Genomic DNA, 23,953 nt, shown 5'->3' with positions numbered 1-23,953 from the left:
TACCTGGCGATTTTATTATTATTTTTTTTTCTTCCTAACACGTAAAAAAATTATTACCTGTGTTGTTTGCTGAATTTACTCGGGCGAGAGTGATTTGTGTGCTGGAGATTTGGACTGGGACTTGTGGCTTTGGGTCTCTTGAAAAGGCCCTTTTTTTTAAAAAAAAAAATCTTCTGGGAACGTGCTCTGAAGTGGGAAATTTTTCAAAAATTGAATTGAAATGATTTTTTGATGGCTTTATTCCCTTTTTTTCCCTTTTTAAACTTTATTTTTCCTAATAAATTTCATTCTACAGTCCTCATGTCAATCGCCCCATGACCCTTTTTTCATCGAATCCCCTGAATACAAATTTGAAAACTTTTTCTTACATTTACGAGGAGAAACTTGCGGGCATTTTCTGTCTCTCGTTCCCTTAAAGCTGAAGCTAGGTTATAATACAACATATAGGCAATACTTTGTGTAAACGACACGAGACTCGAGACCCGTGGACTGAGTAGATACGTAAAACAATAACGAGTAACGGTTAATAAATTTATTGCTTCCGATTCCGATATCATTAAAGTTTACTGGTACGACAATCGGTATATTTTGTATCGATTACATAAAAAGCGAAAGTTTTTCTCGACTGGTTATTCGTTTGTTGATTATTACACGAGTATTTGAAAACATTCAATGGACCATCCTACGCTAGCGAATATTAATTATTTGGAAATTGTTCGTTTAATTACCTACTACTCCACAAGTATAACCGTTACCCATATACCACCATGTACTCTGAATTTCAGCATTGTAAAAAACCCGCGTGTTAAAAATAAAAAAAAAGTAATTATTCGATTAAATTACTCGTGAAGTGTTTTCGCGCGACGAGACGTGTATTGCGGTCGCAAAGGAAGGTAAAAAAAGGTCAAGTTTCGAGTCACCGGAGACCGAAATGTATTCTGTGTATAGATAGAGATACGTCGAGCATACGATTCGATGGTGGTAGGGTAGATAGGTCTAGGTACTATAAAGTGCTGACCTCATGGCTGATCTTGACAATGATTTGGAAGCTCGACAGTCGTCATTTCGCGTATAATTTTCCACGTTAACGTCCGATTCGAATTACGATTCGGCCCCGGCTGCCTAGTCGCTAACGAGTTATTAATTTTAGCTCGTTCAACGAGTAAGAATAATTCGAGCATTCGAGCGAAAACCAGATAACAACGATTTCAAAAACAACGATGAGAAAATTTCAGGACGATGACCGTTTTCACTATATAAAACAATACCAAAGTCGCGAATGCGGACGCTGCGTACCACTATAGCGATTAATTTGTTATATACAAACGTCAAAACTCGTACAAATGATGTAAAATTTTACCGTAGTATTCCCCTCGAGGGGTCTGAACCTAGGCTGAAACATACCTATAGGAATTTGATAGGTATTAAAGAGATGTATTTGGTAGGCAGGTCTATTATAGGTAGAAGTATTTTTCTCAAACGACACTCATCAATCATACCTCCCAGTATTTTATGAGATACGAAACGAATACAACAACTCATATAAACTGCATAGTTCATCATTCGTCAACCTTTGCTTTGAATGAAATTTTTTCTACATCTGAATAATCTGTATAGTGTATATCCATACGAAAAGATGACTGACCGAAACCATTGGCAACGCCTACTCGAGCACATATACAAAACAAACGTGAAATTTGCATCGTTCTGACACGTACGGTGACCTTAAGCACGTGCAGTGCGAAATTCTTCTATTCATATATATCTTCTCGTATACGAGATGACGTTTTTCATCTCACGAATAGAGCATATGTTCGAAAAAAAATGTTGTCTCATGCACCTACACCTACCTATCACCTGTGGCGATAGCGTAACATTTTTCTCCTTACTTACGCTTTTCACAGAAAATAAAACGAAAATTCGTGATATTTTTGTTATACGAAAATTTTTTCCATTTGGCTAATTTCACATCAAGTAGAGCCCTTTGAATTCGCCCAAATTTTTTTTTTAGAATCCTTTTCGATGGTCCAGTCTATGACTCAGTGTCAGTGTCCCACCAGAAGCTTCCATTTTTCAAAGGAGGAGCTATTAACCCCCCCCCCGGTGAATATTCTTTGCACCTACACCTACCTATCACCTGTGGCGATAGCGTAACATTTTTCTCCTTACTTACGCTTTTCACAGAAAATAAAACGAAAATTCGTGATATTTTTGTTATACGAAAATTTTTTCCATTTGGCTAATTTCACATCAAGTAGAGCCCTTTGAATTCGCCCAAATTTTTTTTTTAGAATCCTTTTCGATGGTCCAGTCTATGACTCAGTGTCAGTGTCCCACCAGAAGCTTCCATTTTTCAAAGGAGGAGCTATTAACCCCCCCCCCCCCCCGGTGAATATTCTTCAACATGTCCCACCATTTTTTCATAATTTTTGAAATTTTGTTTAAAATTGAGGATCTATAGTAAGTCATTGAAAAGTTAAAGACTTTGAACCCAAAAAATATAATATGGATATACATATTATTTGAACTCAGTTGTCTCAAAAAAAGTTGGTTTCTGGTCTCTTGCAAAAAAAAAAAAAAAAAAAAGAGGTAAAAGGAACCCTAACACTGTAATTGGTATTTTTGAAATTTTTAAATGATAGCTTTAAACTTTTATTTCCGATTTTGGAAAGTTGAACTTTCAACTTTAAATTTTAGTTTTCAAATTTCATTTGCTGATTTTGAATCTGCTTTCTAACGTCATTTTAAAAAGCTCACATTTAATCAGTTTCAAGTTTAAAGTCGTTGAATTATAGGCAGTTTTGAAAGAAATCACAAATTCTTAGATTTGAATAAATTCTCCCCCCCCCCACCCGCATGAGATTGGTAGGATAACTCATAAAATTTTCAGTTGCCAATTTGAAAAATTTTAAATCCTACAGAGGTTTGAGTTTTCTAAAACAGCTCAATTAAAATTGTATAAATGGAGGAAAAAGTATGAAAATGAGCCTATATGCTTCTGAAACAATGTTCAACAGCTTTAATTTAATTATCCTATTTTTGCTCACTTTTGTCGTCTTTGTTTATTTTTTTTACTATTCTGATTTTGTCTTGATTTTTCGAAAAACGACATCAAACAGAATCCTTTTTTACAAAAATTACAAATACAAATCATTCTGTGTTCAAAATGTAAAAAAAAAAGTTTTTTCTACTGAGATTATGAAAAGTCCTGCTTTAAGTTGCTAAAAGTAAATTTTGGTTAATTTTTCAAAATTTTGGTCAAGTAATAAAGTTACCTAATTTTTTTTTTTTTTTTAATTTAAAAATTGAATTTTTCCAAATTTTGGTCTTACTTGTTCAAGAAAAAAATTAAAAACGTTAATAATATTAAGAAAATGAATAAGTGTTAATTCTTGTCAAAAATTGCCAAGTCTGTTTTTTTTTTTGCCAAAAATTACTCGTAGGTACTTACTGAAAATTATCGTTTTTTTCCAAAAAAAAAGTCCACGATTTTTTTCCAAAAAATTATTTTTAAAGTCTTGTTTTTTTACCAACAATTTCCAAAAATGACCCAAAAAAGCTCCCATTTTTTGGAAAAATTGCCAAAATCTTGCTAGTTTCTCCTGACTTTTTTGTCAGAAATTACCAAATCTTGTTTCATTAGCTAATTTTTTTTTCTTACATTAAAATGTTTTGCTGACGTCTTGTAACTTTTTTGGTTACTTTTTGGCTACTTTTTTGAACTTTTGTGGTTACAACTGTTGGGTATTTTTTTTTCGACAAAATTAAGTATGAACCATAAAAATGTTGAAATTTTATTTATTTATTTTTTTTTGAAATTTTTAGTTTAGTTTTCTTTGAAAATACGAGTAGAAGATAAAGATTTAAATTAATTTTCACCCCTCTTCCACCTCTACCCTTCGTTGAAACATTCGAAAAGAATGGAAAATTCATATTTGCATATCTGATGACTTCTTTATGACAGATTCACTAAGCAGTGATCATTTGTGATCGATTTTGATATTGATGACTTTCGGTGAATCTCGATGACTTTCGGTGATCTTGGTGACTTTTGGTGAATTCTGGCGAGTTTTGGAGAATCTGTCACCAAAAATTCAACAAAACATAGCAAATTCATCTGGTGACTTCTTGGTGGCAGATTCACCAAACAGTGATGATTTGTGATCGATTTTGATTGTTGTGGCTTTTAGTGACTCATGGTGAGTTTTGGTGAATTTGTCACCAGAAAGTCACCAAAATATAGAAATTTCATATTTGCCTATCTGGTGACTTCTTAGTGAGAGATTCACCTAGCAATGATAATTTTTGATCGATTTTGAACTTGGTGACTTTTGGTGAATCACGGTGAGTTTTGGTGAATGTGTCACCAGAAAGTCACCATAATATAAAAATTTCATATTTGCCTATCTGGTGACTTCTTGGTGACAGATTCACCTAACAATGATAATTTTTGATCGATTTTGAACTTGGTGACTTTTGGTGAATCCTGGTGAATTTGATGGATCTGTCACCAAGAAGTCACCAAAACATGGAAAATTCATATTTGCCTATCTGGTGACTAGCAGTGATAATTTGTGATCGATTTTGATCTTGGTGACTTTTAGTGAATCTTGGTGACTTTTGGTGAATCTTGGTGACTTTTGGCGAATCTGTCACTAAAAAGTCACCTAAACATAGCAGATTCATATTTTCTTATCTGGTGACTTCTTGGTGACAGATTCACCAAGCAGATGATCATTTGTAATCGATTTTGATCTTGGTGACTTTTGGTGAATTCTGGTGAGTTTTGGAGGATCTGTCACCAAAAAGTCACCAAAACCTAGAAAATTCATATTTGACTGTCTGGTGACTTTCGGTGAATTTTGGTGACGTTTGGTTAATCTCGGTGACAGATTCACCAAGCTGTAATCATTTTTAATCGATTCTGAACTTGGTGACTTTCGGTGAATCTTTCTGATTTTTAGGGAATCTTGGTGACTTTTCGGTGACAGATTCACCAAAAGCTACCAAAACATAGCAGATTCATATTTTCTTATCTGTTGACTTCTTGGTGACAGATCCACCAATCTAAAGTTATTTTTTCGTGAATTTACATATTTGTACATATTGCAAACACATATCCATATTAGTACACATATGTGCTCATTAATCATTATGTATGGTAGATTAGAATTAGAATTGGTCATACTCATACCACATCCTCATATTACGAGTACTATGTGATTCATTGGTCCCACCGCACACCACACCATCCAAATCCAAACACCATATCCGATCGTGACATCAGTTATGTACATATTTTCAATTGTGAAATAAATATGACCGAATAGATTTATATGTAAAACATATGTACGATCGTATATTTATACTATACAAGTCTACTTTTTGCAATTCTCCGTATCATCTCTCTCTCTTCTCTCTTTCTCTTTCCCCACATCGTCTCTTGTTAAACTCCAGAGATGGACCGGAAATAAAACCCAATAAAGGTCACGGTTGACGTAGACCGTCGAAAACGTGGGGGTGTGTCTGGAGAAATACCTGATAGAATTGTTTATTTTATACCATATTAAAGGTTAAAAAGCAAAAGAAAAAAAATGTCCAGTTCGTTGTATGTAGTAGGTATCATGTAGATTACAAGAATTTCTGCGAAATCCACGGTGACTTATGAGGATTTAAGGTGATCGTTGTTGTAGGTGCGGAGATGTTGCGGAATGTTGAATCAATAAAAATAGCATCGTGAATAAGTCGCATCGTTCGAAGATACATACGAGTACCAGTGTCGAGTATGTTCTCCGCGCTTATAACTCTGCTCTTGGCTCATTTCTAGTCGTATTTTAAGAATTTAAACGACCATAAGGAGGGTAGGGCTGGAAGGCATTTGTTCAACTTATCGCCTGATTATGGTACATACATGAAGAAAAGAGGCTTTATAAAGTCAAATGAAATTTATTATTTGGTCATTTATTGTCCATTTGGTAGGGTTGGCTGAGTTTTTCTGGCATTAGCAGAGAATAGAGGAAGCAAGTGAGGATTGGAGAGAGGAAGGTGCTTTGATTGTGAACTACGTATTTCTGTTTGCGAGCAATTTTCTGGGTTCAAGTTCAGAACTTTTTGTAAGGTCATTGAATGTAGATTTTAAATATAGGTATGTTGTAAAATTCAAGAAATTGAAAATTAGTTTTTTTCTGAATGTTCAACTTCAAAAATTGATTCCAAAATATGCGTAACAAGCCCTCAATCCCCCCTCCTATTTTAAGAAACAGCTTTGAAAAAATTATCAGTCGTGCGATATGTCGAATAATATGTTTTTGAAACTGATGGAGACGAAAATGACGTTATTTTCTCGATCTGACCCCTCCAATGCCGCGCCCCGCGCCCCATGCTATTTGGACCAAAACCTGAAAATTTTGAAAAATTGGTGTGACATATCGAATAGTATGTTTTTGAGGGTGCTGAACACGAATATAACCTTATTTTTTTGATCTGACTTCTTCTATGCCCCCCACCGACCCATTTATTGAGGTCAAAACCTGAAAATTTTGAAAAATCGTTGTGAGATATCGAATGGTATGTTTTTGAGGGCGCTGAACCTGAATATGGTCTTATTTTTTCGATCTGACTTCTTCTATGCCTCCCACCACCTCATTTACTGAGGTCAAAACCTGAAAATTTTGAAAAATTGTTGTGACATGTCGAATAGTATGTTTTTGAGGGCGCTGAACACGAATATGGCCTTATTTTTTCGATCCGATCCCTCCAACGTCCCATGCTATTTGCACCAAAACCTGAAAATTTTGAAAAATTGTTGTGACATATCGAATGGTATGTTTTTGAAGGTGCTGAACACGAATATGACCTTATGTTTTCGATCTGACTTCTTCTATGCCCCCCACCACCTCATTTATTGAGGTCAAAACCTGAAAATTTTGAAAAAACATTGTGGCATATCGAATAGTATGTTCTCAAAGCTGCTGAACACGAATATGGTATTATTTTTGCACTCTGGCTCATTCCAACCGCTCTCCAGTATCTTTAATTTGAGTCAATACCTGAAAAAAATCGACAAAAATCAAAACATCCTGAAATTTTGGTCCGTACTGAACCTCAAGTCTCTCCTACGTATAAATCAACGACGACTGCGTCTTTAGAAAAAAAATCTATAAATTTAGTAATCCCACGACTTACAAATGTAGCTACTCGAGTCGTCTACATTGATGGGTTAGTTGTTCTTAGTCAGCGATGCGCATTTACGTCACCGAATGTATTAAATTTATCTATACCATTCTAAATACCTACATAAATACACTCGTTTAACTTCGAAGGTGTGAGTATTACCAAAGGAGTGTTAATGCGATCGAAAACAATCGTCAGATTCACCAAGTCTTAAAAATTTTGCGCCGCAGTTCTATGCTTTAGAAAAACATACCTACATCGTCGGTCGTCGGATTTAATGGTCATCATCGGATTCGTTGTCCGTTTCAAATCGACGTTTTAGCCGCGATATTGTTGACATTTTGTCACGCTGTTCGCGCGTACGCCGCACCGGTCGTTGTAATTTTTCATAATGAGACACTTACACGCACACGTACACTAGTACGTTTATCTCAATACACATATACGATAATGGAAAAAAAATTAAGAAAATAAATACGAGCGAATCCATAAACCGCGTCGTCGTCTTTGTCCTGTCTCAAGGTTTTTCGAAGCCTGAAAGACGAATCAATGTTACTTGTTTGAAAAAGAAAAAAAAATATCAAGGGCGATTCACGAATATATGGTAGAAAATTTCGAATAAAAATTCAGATGGGCATTTTTGATACGCGTGTTGGACGTTTTTCAATGGATTCGTCATCCTTGAGCTTGAAATACTAGGAATAGGAGCTACGACGATAGGCGGGTTTTGTTACGAATGAACTTTCGAGGCTTCGCACGAATAAGTAATGAGTTTAAGGGATGCGATTATGAGTTTGTTGAACTTCAAATGTACCTACTTATAAGTATATTTTTATCTATGTTCGATTGAAACAGAATTTCAGTTGCTTGAATAATAATTTGAAGTATAAATAAAGATTAAATTTGTTTTCATCGAAATTTTTAGTTTTAAAAATTGAATACGTTAATGTACTCGAATGAAGGTTTATAATAGTTTTGTAAAGTCATTCGAACTTTTTAACAACTCGTATCAAAAACCAATTGTAATTCTATAGTCTATAAAAATACCGGTCGACGATTGTTTAGTCACGCTGTTTAGCACTTTACTGTATCTCTGTATAGGCTTAAGGCATATCAATAGGCATATATTTGTCTTGGAACGTTTCGGGGTGAAATGACATTGGCTCCGAACATTTTTTTTTCCATCGTAAGCCTAATATAATCTGTACATAAACCTATCATCGTATCATCGAGGCATTTCACCGGCTATGGCTATATACAATAGCGTCATTAAGAATATTTTAAATGATTCATGCTTTGTCCTTATGCCCTATGACCATGTTTGAAACTCGTCGAGTTTTTTCTACTGTGCTGATCGAAGCCTAAAGTACACAATGAGTGTGGTTTTGTTTTATTGAGTAATCGTCTGATGAATTGACTCTTCCGAGATTGAATATTTTGAGTCATTTTACAACCCTGTACCTTGGATTGAAATTAAAGTTTGTTTTGAGAAATCGCCACCACACGAGGTTGTTTTGAAAAAAAAATCAAGTTCTTCAAGAGAAAAGCATTTGAATTGAAAATTTCTCTCTAGCATTGGATAGAAAAAATTGATAGATATCTCGTATTAATTTTTCATGAACACAAATTCATTTTTTGTACATTATGTTCATAAAAATCAAACTAATTTTTTCGTGAATAGATCATTTTACATAATTTTATGCAATTTTAATGAAATTTTCTCAAGTTTTACACATTTTAATGCCAATTTAGAAATCACTTTCAATGACTCTTACGTCAATTTTTCTAAACTTCTGTTAATTTTCAAAAATTTTGTCAACATTTTGATCAATTTTTGCTACGTTTTGAATGATTTTCCAAGTAGATTTGGTCAATTTTTTGTAAATTTATCAAAATTTTCCCATTTTATTCAATGATATTCCTGCTGTTTTTTTTTTAAATTATGACCATTTTTTGTCAACTTTGGAATTACCTATTTCACCACTTTTTGACTTTTTAACAATTTTTTTCAAAATTTTATCAAGCTGCTGTTTATATTTTTTATCAGTTTTAGCGATATTTTTTTGTGAAAATTGAATCATTTTTTCGCAAATTTTGAAGATTTTAGCGTCACTTTACACAATTTTGTATTTTATTTTATCGAATTTTTTTTTGTTTTTAAATAAAAGTTTGGCATTTTTTTTGTCAAGCTTCAATCATTTTCAGAAATTTTTTGCAACTTATTTTAAAAGCTTGCCAATTCGTGTGCAATATTTATTAATTATAGTATAAATTTTCACTTCAATTATTCCATCAACTCTTGAAGGAAATTTTACAACATTTTTCATAAGTTTTGATACATTTTTGTATTTTTCTATTTTTTTGGTTTGATGGGTTATAATAATATGTTTATTTTATGGAATTATATCCTCAAATTTCAGAGCTTCAAACATTTGTCAGTTGAATTTACCCATTTTCTCGTGATTTGAAGAAATTGTGTGGTTATTTTTTGGTATCTTGAAGATTATTTGTTTACAAATTGTTAGATACATAATAATACGAGTATATACTTTATTTTTCATTTTTTTAATGCTTTATGGAAATTTTTACTTCAATATTTCCAACTTTTTGCAAATTATACAAAATTTTCATCATTTTGACTTGAAGTACTTTTAGCGTTATGTCAAACAGTTTTAATTTTCCCAACAATTACCTGAAATTTATGAAGATATTACCTGTAATTTACCAAAAAAATTTCCTCTAATTTACCAAAAATTGTTTGTTATTTACCAAATAACTACTTACTTGTAAATTACCAAAAAATTACCTGCAATTCACATACCAAATAAAAAACTGTAATTTGCTAAAAAATTACCTGCAATTTACCAAAAAATTACCAGTAAATAACCAGATAAAAAACTGTAATTTGCTAAAAAATTACTTGTAATTTACCAAAAAACTACCTGTAATTTACCAAAAAATTTCTTTAATTAACAAAAAATTACTTGTAATTTATCTTGAAAAAAAAACTTGTAATTTACTGAAAAATTACTTGTTATTTACCAAAAAATTACCTGCAATTTATACCTGACTAAAAACTGTAATTTGCTGAAAAATTACCTATGATTTACCAAAAATTACCTGTAATTTACCAAAAAAAACTTCTTTAATTTACAAAAAATTACTTGTAATTGATCTTGAAAAAAAACTTGTAATTTCCCAAAAAATTACCAGTAAATTACCAAAAATTTACCTGCAATTTACCAGATGAAAAACTGTAATTTGCTAAAAAATTACTTGTAATTTACCAAAAAATTACCTGTAATTTACCAAAAAAACACCCGTAATTTACCAAAAACTACCCGTAATTTACCAAAAAATTACCCGTAATATACCAAAAAAGTACCTGTAGTTTACCAAAAATTTACCTGCAATTTACCAGATAAAAAACTGCAATTTGCTAAAAAATTACTTGTAATTTACCAAAAAATTACTTGTAATTTACCAAAAAACTACCTGTAATTTACCAAAAAACTACCCGTAATTTACCAAAAAACTACCCTAATTTACCAAAAAATTACCAGTAATTTACCAAAAAATTACCAGTAAATTACCAAAAAATTACCTGTAATTTACCCAAAAATTACCTGTAATTTACCAAAAAATTACCTGTAATTTACCAAAAAACTACCCGTAATTTACCAAAAATTACCTGTAATTTACCAAAAAACTTCTTCAATTTACAAAAAATTACTTGTTATTTATCAAAAAATTACCTGTAATTTGCTGAAAAATTACCCATAATTTACCAAAAAATTACCTGTAATTTACCAAAAAGTTACCGATTTTTCAAAAATTACTCATTTACTGAAAGTTACCACAAGTTTACAGAACCCAATGTTGGGAATTGATCAGTTTTTTCCAAGTTTTTGAAAGCTTCATAAATGGTGTCCAACATTTACTAATGTACATTTAAATGATTGAAGATCACGAAAAATATTCATAAAATGTGATGAAATTGGCCTTCATTTCATGAGATAACATTGTGATTTTTTTCGTTTTAAAAATAACCCAATTTTTGAATCTCACATTGAATTTCTTCCGAACATTGAGACGTTGATCTTCCTCTTCCTTATTCATCAGTTTTTAAAACACACCGAGTAAAACGATCATCTCATTGTTAATAGGGATTTTGGAGTACCTACATTCTTTTTATTTGATATTCCTTACGATGACGATTAAATTCTACATCTTCCCTCGTACACTCAACTCTATCCATAAATGCATAGAAAGATATACCAGACGTAAACGGAGTCGAAACCTAGTATTAACTATAACCGATGTAGTCGTATAAAGGGAACGTACCGGGCTCTGCACCGACCACATTTCGTCCTTATAGAATTTCGATGCTCGGTGCACGATTTCGATCAGGGCAGCGCTCTAAAACGATGCTAATTTCAGCTCGGTGTAATAATTTTCATTCTTATATGCTTTTGTACTCGCATTTAAATACTAATTGGTACCGTGTAATGATATCTTTACGAAACGACCGGCGTCCGTCGACAATTACATAACTGCATTATATTCCTCTTACTCGATATATCTACTGGTATAAAATAGAGGCACATGGTATCTGTAGCTAAGGTAATAGGCTGGTATAGGTAACTTTGTATCTATCGTAGTATCTTACGTAGCATAGAGAACGCGGCGAGTTATATTTTGACCTCAGATAACGTTACAAAACTAATCAGGTCACATTCTTGAAGACAATTCTTACGGATTGATCAAGTCCTTCAACCTTTTTAAGTTATGGATCATTCAACTGTGGAGATGTACTGGTATATAACAGCACGTGTAATTACCCTTGTTTATTCATGTAAAACAAAATCGGTGCATCTTGTAGTCTATTCGGATTGTGACGCGATGCAAAATGTCATTGACACAGGCCAATATTCGATATTATCTCTGGCAAAGATCATCTTATGGTCTAACAACTTAACAAGAGAGGTATCCCAACTGGCTAGATCGAAAGGGCATGCAAATATATACCATCAGCCAAAATTTCATTAGCTCAAGTGCATTTTCCGACCTTTGGTGAATTTTTGAAAATCAAAGGGCTAAAAATGGGAAAAAATCAAAATTTTATCAAATTAACTTAGAAAGCTGAAATTTGGTGTATACCTTCATGAAGACCAGCCGAATCGATTGGAAACGCTTTCCAGCCATTTTGAGCATTTCTGGAGCCTCCAGCAAATTTTTGGAATTCGAAATTTCCATTAAATTTCACAAAACGATGATATAAAGCTAAAATTCACACTGTACCCTAATTGCAGCGTGCTGAGTCGACTGAAAGTGGTTCTGAACCGTTTTGGAGGCTCCAGCAGAATTTTAGAAATTCCAGTTTTCCAAAAAAACGCCCTAGAATCGGTCTAAATTAATTTTAGCGCGAATGCTCCAGGTTGGTGCTTGTTAGTGACCCACTTGACCAAATTTTGGCTGGTGGTATATTTTTGCATGCCCTTTCGATCTAGCTGTGTCCAGTTCAAAAATTTTTCTACCAGTTGGAATACCTCTCTTGCAAAGAAAAAAATATCAAATCACCTAGTGTAATAAATCATCGATTACGTTTCATATTAATGCGAGTGTTATGTGTATGTGTACTTAGTCTACCTCACGTGCCCGTGTTTAATATATTTAATCAATTGGTTAAGCACGTAATTGATGGCATTGAAAGTACAGCGAAAAGCAAAAGGTCATCTATGACCGAATATCGTAGGTATTCCTACTCGTACTCTCGTACACCTCGTATATGTTGCGATTCCAAATTCCGGCGGATATTCTGCCAGTTTATGCGACAGGTACTTTATATGTGGTTCCTGGAAGCCCTTGTAGAATCATTTTTACACTGTATGAACGTATTAGTATGACGTCATCGAGCACCTGATGTAAATACATGTATCTATAGTACCTACCTGTTAGTTTATTTACATATTGGGTGTATCGATAAAATATAGATTTCCAAGTAACTTATGTATTTTTTGTCGTCATTTCACGGTCTTCGAAAGAGTTTTCCAAAAAAAAAATCATTCGACTCTGATTGAAAAAGAGAAGGGGAAAAGAAAACGACTCATCGTGTTACAAACGCCGATCAATTTATATGTAAAAATGAAAGAAAAGAAAATGAAGAGAAATTTTTATACCTACGCTAGATTTTAATCTGATTTTCCAAAAGATCGCAGATCGCACGTGTCACGTTTATCGTTGTCGAGAGGCTTGGTTTCATTTTATTTCATTTCATTTCAGCTAATGGAAGTAATATTTTACAAAAAATTTATCCGTCATATTGATTTATTAAAGTGTAAATTTTTACAACAGAGTTCGTTAATCATATTCCTAATTGATTCCGATATCACTTTTGATATGTGTTAAAAATTGCCGTGACTAATTTGTAATTTTCGTGTAAACGTTTTGCTTACGAGATAAAAAGCGAATAAAAGAGAAAATAAGAGTATTAATATAGGTGCTCTTTGAATGTCTATACCGAAGTGGTATCGAGATGTCATTCTTCGAAGAAGATGCCATTAATTTAATTTTATTGTAGTGTTTTCTCGATGGAAGATTATGAATTGAGACATTATTGTCTGTTGTGTTTTGTATGTTTGGAAAATATGTAACTGGGTCAAATTATATTTTTTTCGCTTTTGTTTTTTAGTGGTCTTGAAAATTACATATTGTGCTGAGTTTTTCATAATTTTGTACATTTTAAATTAGGCAACATATTATACACAATGTATGAATATGTGAAATTTCAGCAAAATCATCCTAAACAAATTTCAATAATAGAAAGACACTCGATGCTATTAGCAAAAAATTTGCCATAATTTTTGAATTTTTTCGAAATGATAGTCTCATTAAAATATCATAACGTGTGTGATAAAAATCATGATTAAATTTTTTTTCAGATCTTTCCCTCCTACTTCCTTCAATTTTGAGGTTTTTGGACTTGATAATATTTCATACTATACATGAAATTAGTGTTGAATTCCAATTGCTGGTATTTGATAATGACGATGATTAAGTCTTATGCTATCTAAGCAAATTCGTTGTAATTTTGGGACATTCTAAGTATGTAATTGTCAAATAATTCTTGAGAAAATTTGAATCATCCTGAAATAAAATAATCAACGATGAATTTCGTGAAAAGAGTATCTTTTTAAAGTAATTTCGCGATTCTATGTGGATATTATTTACAGCCAATTGTTTCGGTAATTGAGTTCTTATTCGGTTTAAACAAAGTGCATAATTATACGAATAAGGAAAGAACGTTTATTTTTCTTATGCTTGAAAAATGGCATTAATTAGCTATTAGCTAAAAATATATCCGCGAATTAAGAGGTTTTTCCCTTCGAGGAAAAACTTATTCCAGCGTTCGTAATGTGTAGCTGAATTTTTAAACATTCGTCAAGTACCTACATAAATAAGATGAAATTTTGTCTGCCGAAAATCTGAAGTTCTGAAGTGAAATTTTTCGACGAGCTTTTTCCATTTATTCGTGTGGAAGTCTGCTTAGTTTTTATGGGAAGAAAACCTTATCGTGATCTCGTGATTTCAGATTTAAAGATACTTCTTGTGAATCATGTGATTTTGAGAAAATTCTGATCGATGAAACGGATTTGTCAAAAAAATATACAAATAAAACTCAAATCGAGTTATCAATCATTTTCAATTCAGATGAATTTTTGAAAAAATTTAAACATAGATCCATTGACCATTGAAGACAAAGGAAATTTAAGTATTTTTATTAAGAACCGCATCGCCAAAGTGCTATACATAAAGAAATTCACTCAAAAGTTTTTGGAAAAATGAGGAACTTCTTTTTTTTAGAATTCCAGAATTTAAAAAAAAATTACATAAGCAAAAGCTCTGCTGAAAAAGATGTTTGACGGCTAAATACAGCAATCATACCATCCCCTCCTTTTCCTGAAATCCTCAAAATGTGAGGAGAAACTACATATATAATTTCAATTTCTAAGATTCGAATTATAAATATAGTCAAACAGCTATTTCGTAAATTTGGGAAATGCTCCAAAAAATTTTCAACATTTTCAGCGCAATGAAAAATTTCAGAAGTTGTTCTTCGACCAGAACTGAAAACTTTTCATTTTTCGAAATCCTTTTTTTTGGGGCATTTTTCTTGAAACTCCTTTTATTTTTCATCACTTCAGCTGTCATTTTTCGTGATTTTCTTATTGAACAGATTTGCGTTGTTTTTTTTTTCGAAAACAGAAATTTCAAAAAAATTTCTGGAGGTTCTAGAACGGCTCAACACCATCTCCGGGTCACTTAGAATGTTGAAATTGGAGTATTTGAAGTGAATTCTAGCTTTCCAACTTCATTGGATAAAATTTTGTGAACATTTTCCACTTTCAAATATCTTTTGGAGGCTCCAGAATTGCCAGCTCAAAACGGTTTGAAACAGTTGTCAGTTGATGGAGGAAGAATGAGGGTGGGGGGGGTCAACAACAGAGTACATATCAAACTTCAGCTTTCTAAGTCAATTTGACGAAAATTTGATTTTTTCCCCACATTTTTTGGCCCAAAGAGTCTTAAAAATTCATCAAAAATCACAAAACGCTTTAGCACCTGAAATTTTGATTGGTACCTAATGTATTTTTGAATGATCATTCAACTTATATCAGCTTTATCGAATTCAAAAAATTTGCTGTCCCTTGGGATAGGTACCTCCTTAATTACAGTGGAGTCTCGATAACTCAAACTCCGTTAACTCGAAAACACCGATAACTCGAAGCAAAGTCTGTTTCCCTTCAACTCTCCATAAGACTCAATGTAAAATTAACTTCTTTACCTCGAAGTAAAAAGTCCAAAAACTCCGATAACTCGAAGTAAAATTTTTGAAAAAGACAAGTAAAAGCCTCTGTAAGTTGAACGTTGCCAACGTTTTGCCTCTATAACTCGAATTTCTAGTTGAAAACACCTGTAAATTCGAATCTCATTGATACAAAACTCTCTCACATTCACAAATCCGTTATCTTCAATGGTACCTATTGTACAATCTCGTCCCATACTATACTCATACATAGGTATAATACGTGTTTCCATTTCATTCTGGTAAAAAAAACACTCATCTAATTCAAAACTTCGCTAACTCGAAGTAGGTATACCAAAAATTAACCTCTATAACTCGAACTCCGATAACTCGAAGTCAACTCCTTCTCCCTTCAGCTTCGAGTTATCGAGACTCCACTGTATTATAAATCGGTACGAGCTGTAAGCTCATTTTGAAATTTCTATCAAAATAGGAAAGTATTCGAATTTTGAGATTATGTTTTGGGTAATGCTCGCATGCAATACAAGTTCTGTTTTCTAAAAATAATGAAAAGTTGAAAAAAATTTTAAAAAACATTTTGAAGAATAATACATTTTTGGGTGGGGGGGATGTGAAGCTCAAGTTTCAAGTTTTTCATTGTACTGAAAATGTTGCTTTTTTGGAATTCCTGTGTTTTGAAAACAATGAATTTTAGCTAAAATTTCGACGTATTTTGCAAAACTTTGATTTGTTTCAAAATTGTATTAAAACTGTTCGTACTTTCCTTCTTTTCAATATTTTGATTTTTTTTTAAATTTCCTGTTGCACGATTGAGAATTTTGAAGGTGATTTTGATAGAGTTTTTCGATATTTAAAAATATTGCTCCACTATTCACCTCATCCTCCACCCCATAAAAATAAATATTTTGAAGAATAAAGAATTGGGGGGGGGCGGAGGTTGAAGCTCAAGTTCCAAGTTTTATTTGTGCTGAAAATGTTGAATTTTTTCTGGAACTCCTGTGTTTTGGAAACAATGAATTTTACCTAAAATTTCGGCATATTTTGCGTGACTTTGATTTTTTTTTTTGGTGTTTGTAATTACATGTTGTTTTAAAATTGTATTAAAACTGTTCGCACTCTCCTTCTTTCAAGTTTTTTTTTGTTTTTTTTAAAAATTTCCTGTATTGCGTAATTAAGAACTTTGAAGGTGATTTTTAAAGAGTTTTTCGATTTTTAAAAAATATTCCTCCCCCCCCCCCCAAAAAAAAATGAAATAAATTTTTTATTTTTTCAATTTTTCAAAATGTGCGTTTTTTTTATCATTCATAATTCAACTTGTAATTTTTAGATAATGTTTTCCATTTTGTAAACTTTCATACCGGTTTTTTGAGGTTTTTATTTTCCAAAAAAAAACTGAGGAAATTTTCATTTGTTGCATTATGATGAATTGATGATTTCGGCCTTCGGGGTAGAGAAATATTGAAATTGAAGCATACGTTTCCAAAACGTACTAAGTCCATTTTCAAAGATTCTGAGATTGCAAGGCCATCATCTAGCATAAAGTTGCGGCCCAAAATGGCTGATTTTTTGATATGTTGTGCCCAAGGGTCTTGGCTACAGCATATCAAAAAATCAGCTAATTTGGGCCATTTCTTCGTTTCCAAATTGTACTAAGTACCATGAATTTCTTATCAATATTTTTTTGGACTTAGTGCGTTTTGGAAACGTATGCTTCAATTGTATCCCTCAGATCACTTCTGACTTCCAAAAAAGATTGAACTAGTAAACGTTTAACGTTCCAAAAAGTTGAAAATTTCGTTTTTTTTTCAATTAAAAATCAGCGAAAAACTCGATCCTTATCCAGTATTGACTCCTGAATTCCATTTTTCACATTTTCCGAACATTCTACAGCCTTTTCAATGATTTTTTCAAATTTCGTCTGATATGTAACTTTCACCTTCTGAAAATTCGGTTACGAAGACTTTTTGATATGTTCTTTTCAATATGTTTCATAAGGTTGACTGATTGAAGTTTATTGTTTCGAATGAGATTTAGCAAAGTTCGTCAAATTTATCGGGAATTCAATTCTTCTGGATGCTCTCTCGATTACTGTTCAGTTTTCCATCATCTGTCCCTTTCTTCTCGCAAATTCGTTTCAATTCTCTCATGAGGGAACAGTCCTTTCAAATTACAGAATTTCCAATTCGAAGATTTTCGCATTTCATCCCTTGTATTTCGGAAACCTCATTTACTCTATGAAGATAGGACATTCTGAGTAAAAGAGACGTCATCACCGCCCATGTACTTACGGTTGATTTCACAAATGTCCGACATAGCCTTTCTGAGATCATATTTGTTGACGTCATGAGCGCGTTTTATGAAATAAGTATATATCTACAGTACATTACATAGGCGAACCTGTATACAAATTACAAATTGTACATATACGCAGCTACGGAAACCATTTAAAAATTTTGAACAAGATGCACGAGGTATTACTCTTGGAAGTTGGATGGAGGAAGAAGAATACACACGGGCGTAGGTGCGCCTATATGAAGATGAATGTGCAACATGCGAAAGTGGAATTTGCGCAGAACACGGGAAGTAGATGATGGTACCGGTGGATAGAGATAGATACACTGCACCTAGCTGTGTATAAACTGGAGACAGATAGAGTGGAGGAGAGAGGTACGCGTGTGAAAATTGATTGGATTTGGCCGAGCCGAGAGGTGCTGGGACTGGGACTGGGACGAAAATGAAATGCAAAGAGTATCATTGCATTGCATCTGGCATCCGTGGATGTTACACCAGCCAGGTAAATGATGACCACAACAATCGTCGTTTTCATAATGTCCTCGTATACGTATCTTGAAGAGCTCGGCTGCTGAGCTCTGAGCTGCGGTGTGTGATCAGCGTATAGTCGTCGCGTACACGGCTTCGGCACCGGACGGAAAGTAGACGGGAAGGCCATTCTTGGTCACGGTGGGCAACACGCTGGGGTATCGCGTTCTCTATACGTATACGCGAAGTCGAAGTCGACTTCTGCATTCCATTTGATAGTGGTTTGCCCTACGTTGTTTGTGGTTACCGGTTCGACTTTAGTTTATCGTGTGATATCGTGCACGATTTTCAACTATCCCGCGTGTGCGTGTTCTGTGCTCTGCTCTGCATTTTTACGCGCTGGTCAGCCCGATACGCGAATTTGTGTACAATTTTTCATTCAATGTGATCGAACCTTTTTTTGACTAAAAATTTCATCCCTCGAAGTGTTCGTTCGAGTGTTCGCGCCTTCGACTTTGTTGTTGTTTTTATTCTTGGTGGTGTGATTGATACTGGAGTCTTAACTCATGGTAGAACTGGATGGAATCATCGTGCTGAAAAAATACTGCGAAATGTATTACAATTTTTTCAAAAAAAGGCGATTGAGGTTCGTATAGTGTATATTTTTTTACTCGATTGCGTGTGTAGGTGATTTCGGGGCTGAGATTCGGAATATTTTGGGTATCGAAATCGGATGAGTATTTGGGAGATTAAAATTGACTCATTATTAGGTATTGTTAATCCTAAAGGTATTGCGATTGTGATTCACTATATCCTTCAATTGTGGTCGACATTTCTTCCTCTTTATTTGGCCAATTTCTTCTATATATTTCTTACAAATACGAGATGATTCGTTTTTACGGTTTTTTGCATTGTTGATAGTGATGATAATGCAGTTACGTAAGTGATCGTTGGAGTATTGAAACTCGCGTGTTGATGATTTATGTTGCGTGATTTCATAGAATGTTTATGTGTGATTTGAGCTTGTGTTGCCCTATTATTTTGTAGAAGGTATTTTTGATCTTAATGGCTTCTGATATAGATTTTGTTAGCAGAGGCCGGGTTATCGTAGGTCTTGTGCTGGAAAAGTTCGGTATTTGGAAAAACAGAGCTAAAAATAGAATAAAGACTGAAGAAAAGTCCTGTATTTGGCTCACAAAATGCTTCATTTCTGTGAATTCGAAAAGAATAGATTTCTTGGTTCTTGTATACCCAATAACATGGTGAAAAATAAATAAAAAAATCAAGTTGCAGTACTCGAAATTTAAAATTGCGGAATTTTTAATATTTGGCGCCAAAAATTCTGAAATGAGATCTGCAATTGATAAAATTGAGCTGGAAATGAAATTTGACAAGTTTTGGTTGCTTTGAAAGGTCTGTATTTTTTGTTTCAAAATTTATGAAAAATTTATGTTTTACTCGTATTTCCTGATTCATCATTTGAAGTAAAAAAGTGAAGAAAAGTGAAGTATCGTGGAAATTTGTACTTTTAGTGTCAATTGCAGAATAAGTTCGGTCAATTAATAATGAAATTGGACTGATAATAGAATAGTCCGAGTATCTGAAAAGTTGGGATTTTGCTCGAAGGTCTGCATTTTCTTTTTCAAAATTCATTTAAAAAATGTTTTTTTTTCCTGATGCATTAATTTTGGTGAAAAAATTGAAGAGAAATCAGACTATAGTTTCTAAAGCTAAATATAATGAAAATTTGAAAATTTGCCGCCAAAATTGCTGAAAAAGTTCTGCAATTGAAAAAAATTGAGTTTGGCTCAAGAAGCATTTTCATTTTTTGAATTCATAAAAAATTAATTTGTAAAAGGAGCTGAAAAATAAAACAATTTTAGAGAAAAATTCTGCAACTGGATCAAAAGATCACTTTTCATTTAACACTTGAAAAAAATTAATTGTTTCATTTTATGATTCATAAAAAATAAAATTTAAAAACTCCAGCTGTAGTAATCGAAATTTGTCTACATTTATAGAAATTTTAGGACAGGGTGTCCACACTTCTGGAAATCCTAGAAAACCTGGAAAAGTCAGGGAATCTTTTAATGATTCTAATAGTGTTCTATTGTACATTTATTTTGGAAAAAATTTTTCTCGCATTGCTCGGGTAATTTCGTTTAGTTCGGGCTTGGAACCGAACATATTGAAAAACGTGATTTTTTTCAATGCAAAGGAGGGGTAATTTTTAAAAAACGGTGTTTTTATTTTGAAAAAAAAAGGTCTGGAAAAATGAAAAAATTGGTCTAGAAATAATATCAGGGAAAATTATTTCCAGAAATGAGTGGACACCCTGTAAATAGGATTTATTGCTGCTGAAAGTACTTACACGTTAAAGAATTGATGAGATGATATTGAAAAAATCCTGCGTTTAGCTCAAAAAAGTCTGCGTTTTCTCTCAGAATTCATAAAGAAAATTATTGTTGTTTCTAATTCATTCCTTGAAGTGAAAAATGAGAGAAAAAACTCAAATTTCAAAGGGAAGTAGTTTTTTAGGGATGAACTTTCAAAAAAATCTTGAAAATTTTACTTTTTTGAAAATGCATTTTATTGGATGCACCTTTGAAAAACATTTTGAATGATTTTTGGGGTTCTTTTTCGATTCCACCCTCTCCTTCCCACTGTATATAGCTCAAACCTCATCTTTCTTCTTCACTCCCCCTCCCCCTCCCAACACCATTAAAATTTAATTTTCTGTTTGAATTTATGTGTAATTTTTGGCTTCAAAAAGCACAAAATTACGATGATGAAATTTCCAAAATGATGCTTATTTTTTTTAAATTGTAGGTATTTTTTATGGAATAAAAACGTGTTTGGAAAGTACATAATTAAATGTTGACCAATCAATATAAAATTTTTTTTCATACTTCATGGTAATTTTTTCTTGAAAACTAATTTGCAAGATTTGAATTGCACAATTAAAAATTTCTTAGTAATTCCTGGAAAGAAGAAAATTCATTTATGCTCTATCATTTCCTCGAAAATTTATTTCTAATGGACTTTTTGCTTCTCTGATGATTCTATTCTTCGAAGCTATAAAATCTACATTATCTAAGCCCTTTTTTTTTATCTATTATATCTACCTCCCTTCTTTCAGAATTAACAAAATTCCTCCTAAAAAGGATGTTTCACTTTTCGAAATTGAGAACTGTTCATGCTGAGAATAATCCGGTGGGCACGTTTTCTCCGAAATTATCGATCTCGGCTCCAAAAATTGTGATTATTGCCAAAAAAAAGTTATATCTTTTCAGCGATCTTCTAGATTACTTCCTACGGTGTTTCATTTTATATTCGTTCATTCTTTTTTTTCTGTATGAATCAGTTTTCTAAAAAAACTGCTAAAACCTGATTTTTATGATTTTTTTTCTCGGTATCGCTCTTCAATCACATCACTTTGTATTTGCAAATTTGTATTCATGTAGGTATGTGCTTTCAACTGGCGTCTATTACCTGTTCACGTGCGTATGGTGTACCTATACAGGGTGTCCACAGGTCTGGAAAACCTGGAAAACCTGGAAAAGTCAGGGAATTTGGTCGGTCTGGAAAAGTCAGGGAGAAGTCAGGGAATTTCGTAATTTTCACGCAAAATCCCTGGAATTTTGAAAAAACGATCAATTGAAAATTTTGAATAAGGACCTGTGATGTGAGGAAAACATTGTTTTTTACTTCTCGAAACGCAAATTTTCAAAAGCTTTTGCCCTCGCTTCGCTCGGGCTTGTTTTCTTTTCTTTTTCAGAGGCAACATGAAAATGTCTAGATTATAAAAATCAAGTTTTTATGCCAAAAAATGAACTCCTCACGAAGAAAACATTGTTTTTAAGCATCTCAAAATACATACAAATTTACAAGAGCTTTCACCCTCGCTTGGGCCTGTTCTGTTTTCTTTTTCAAAATCAACTTCCTTCAAAAAAAAAAAAAAACATAATTCAAATATTCTAAAATTTTAAAAGTCAAAAGAAAGCTACTCCTCCTCACATAAAAAAACCTCGTTTTTATGCCTCTCGAAACTCAAATTCTCAGAAGCTTCCGCCCTCGCTTCGCTCGAACCTGTTCTCTTTTCTTTTTCAAGAGTAAACTTCCTTCAAAAAAACATCCATTTCAATATTAAAATTTAAAAAATAAAAAAATGAACACTCTTTGCATTCAAAAAAAAAAAAAAAAAAAAAATCATAAGTTACCTATATGAATACGTATGTATTTTATCAATTGGCCAAACTTGATGCATGTTTTATTTATTTTTAATTAGAAAAGTTAATAATCAAAGTTGAGCTGTTTTTTTGTATCCGAAGAAGTATCCAGTTCGAAGAGAAGCTTATGAAAAAAAATTGCCCCCCCCCCAAAAAAAAACTTCTTTAATTAAAGTATGGAGTGAGCCTAGAAAATTGAGAAAAATGGAAAAATTGGTCTGGAAAACCTGGAAAAGTTAGGGAAATTCATTTCCAGAAATGAGTGGACACCCTGCTATAACTAAGGTGTAAATTGATTATGTAATTCGAAAAAGTAAAAAACGTCACGACGATGTGGTAAAAATTGATCAATCGTTGTTTTTTTCACTTTGAATAATTATAACTTTTTTTTTCATTCCTCTATATTCCAATCTGATAACTTATTTTCATCTTTCGTTCAACATTTTAGCTAAAAAAACAAATCAACAATTAATGACTTGATGAATGAACTTGATATACCTAACTTGAGTATAGTTATTTATAGCGAATTTTTTCCCGGATAACCTGCTTGCTCTCGTAATTTTCATCTCGAAGAAAAATTCATTGTCTAACACATTTCAGAAAGGAAATAACACACGTACTCGTATATCTCCTTGAACCTGAATTTGTTCACGCATCGTTAAACAATTCTCATGCATGTGATTTGATCTACGCAGATCTTATTTTAACGACTAATTTGATCAAAACGACGTATCAAATTCACCTTCCTACTAAACCTACAATTTCCGTCGAATTTTGGTAAACCCTTCATTTCCTAATAAAAATACTAGCAGCTGTCAAGTTGGATGGTATTGGTGATTTTTTTTTTCACCGTGGACAACTATGTGTTGAAAATAAAATATGGTAGAACTTGTTCTAACCTTATTCGGTTTTGTTGTTGTTTTTATGAATGAACGCATTAATGACGAAGTCTATACGAGTATAG

General features: G+C 32.9%; 1 protein-coding gene across 4 annotated transcripts in view; it reads left to right on the top strand.

Moving 5' to 3' along the window:
• Positions 1-23,953, top strand: part of LOC135845323 (tyrosine-protein phosphatase non-receptor type 11-like) — a 77,700-nt gene that overhangs the window by 22,646 nt on the left and 31,101 nt on the right. The window contains exon 1 of one of the 4 annotated variants that reach the window (XM_065363813.1): positions 18,876-19,406. The exons of the other annotated variants lie outside the window; for them this stretch is intronic. Coding sequence (XP_065219885.1) covers positions 19,327-19,406 — 80 coding nt within the window. The 5' untranslated portion in view covers positions 18,876-19,326. Of the gene's footprint in view, positions 1-18,875; positions 19,407-23,953 lie in introns of those variants that run through there. 4 annotated transcript variants of the gene reach the window in all.

The sequence above is a fragment of the Planococcus citri genome, chromosome 4 (assembly GCF_950023065.1).
Source record: "Planococcus citri chromosome 4, ihPlaCitr1.1, whole genome shotgun sequence".
NCBI lineage: Eukaryota > Metazoa > Arthropoda > Insecta > Hemiptera > Pseudococcidae > Planococcus > Planococcus citri.
This window is presented reverse-complemented; position numbering and strand designations above follow the sequence as displayed.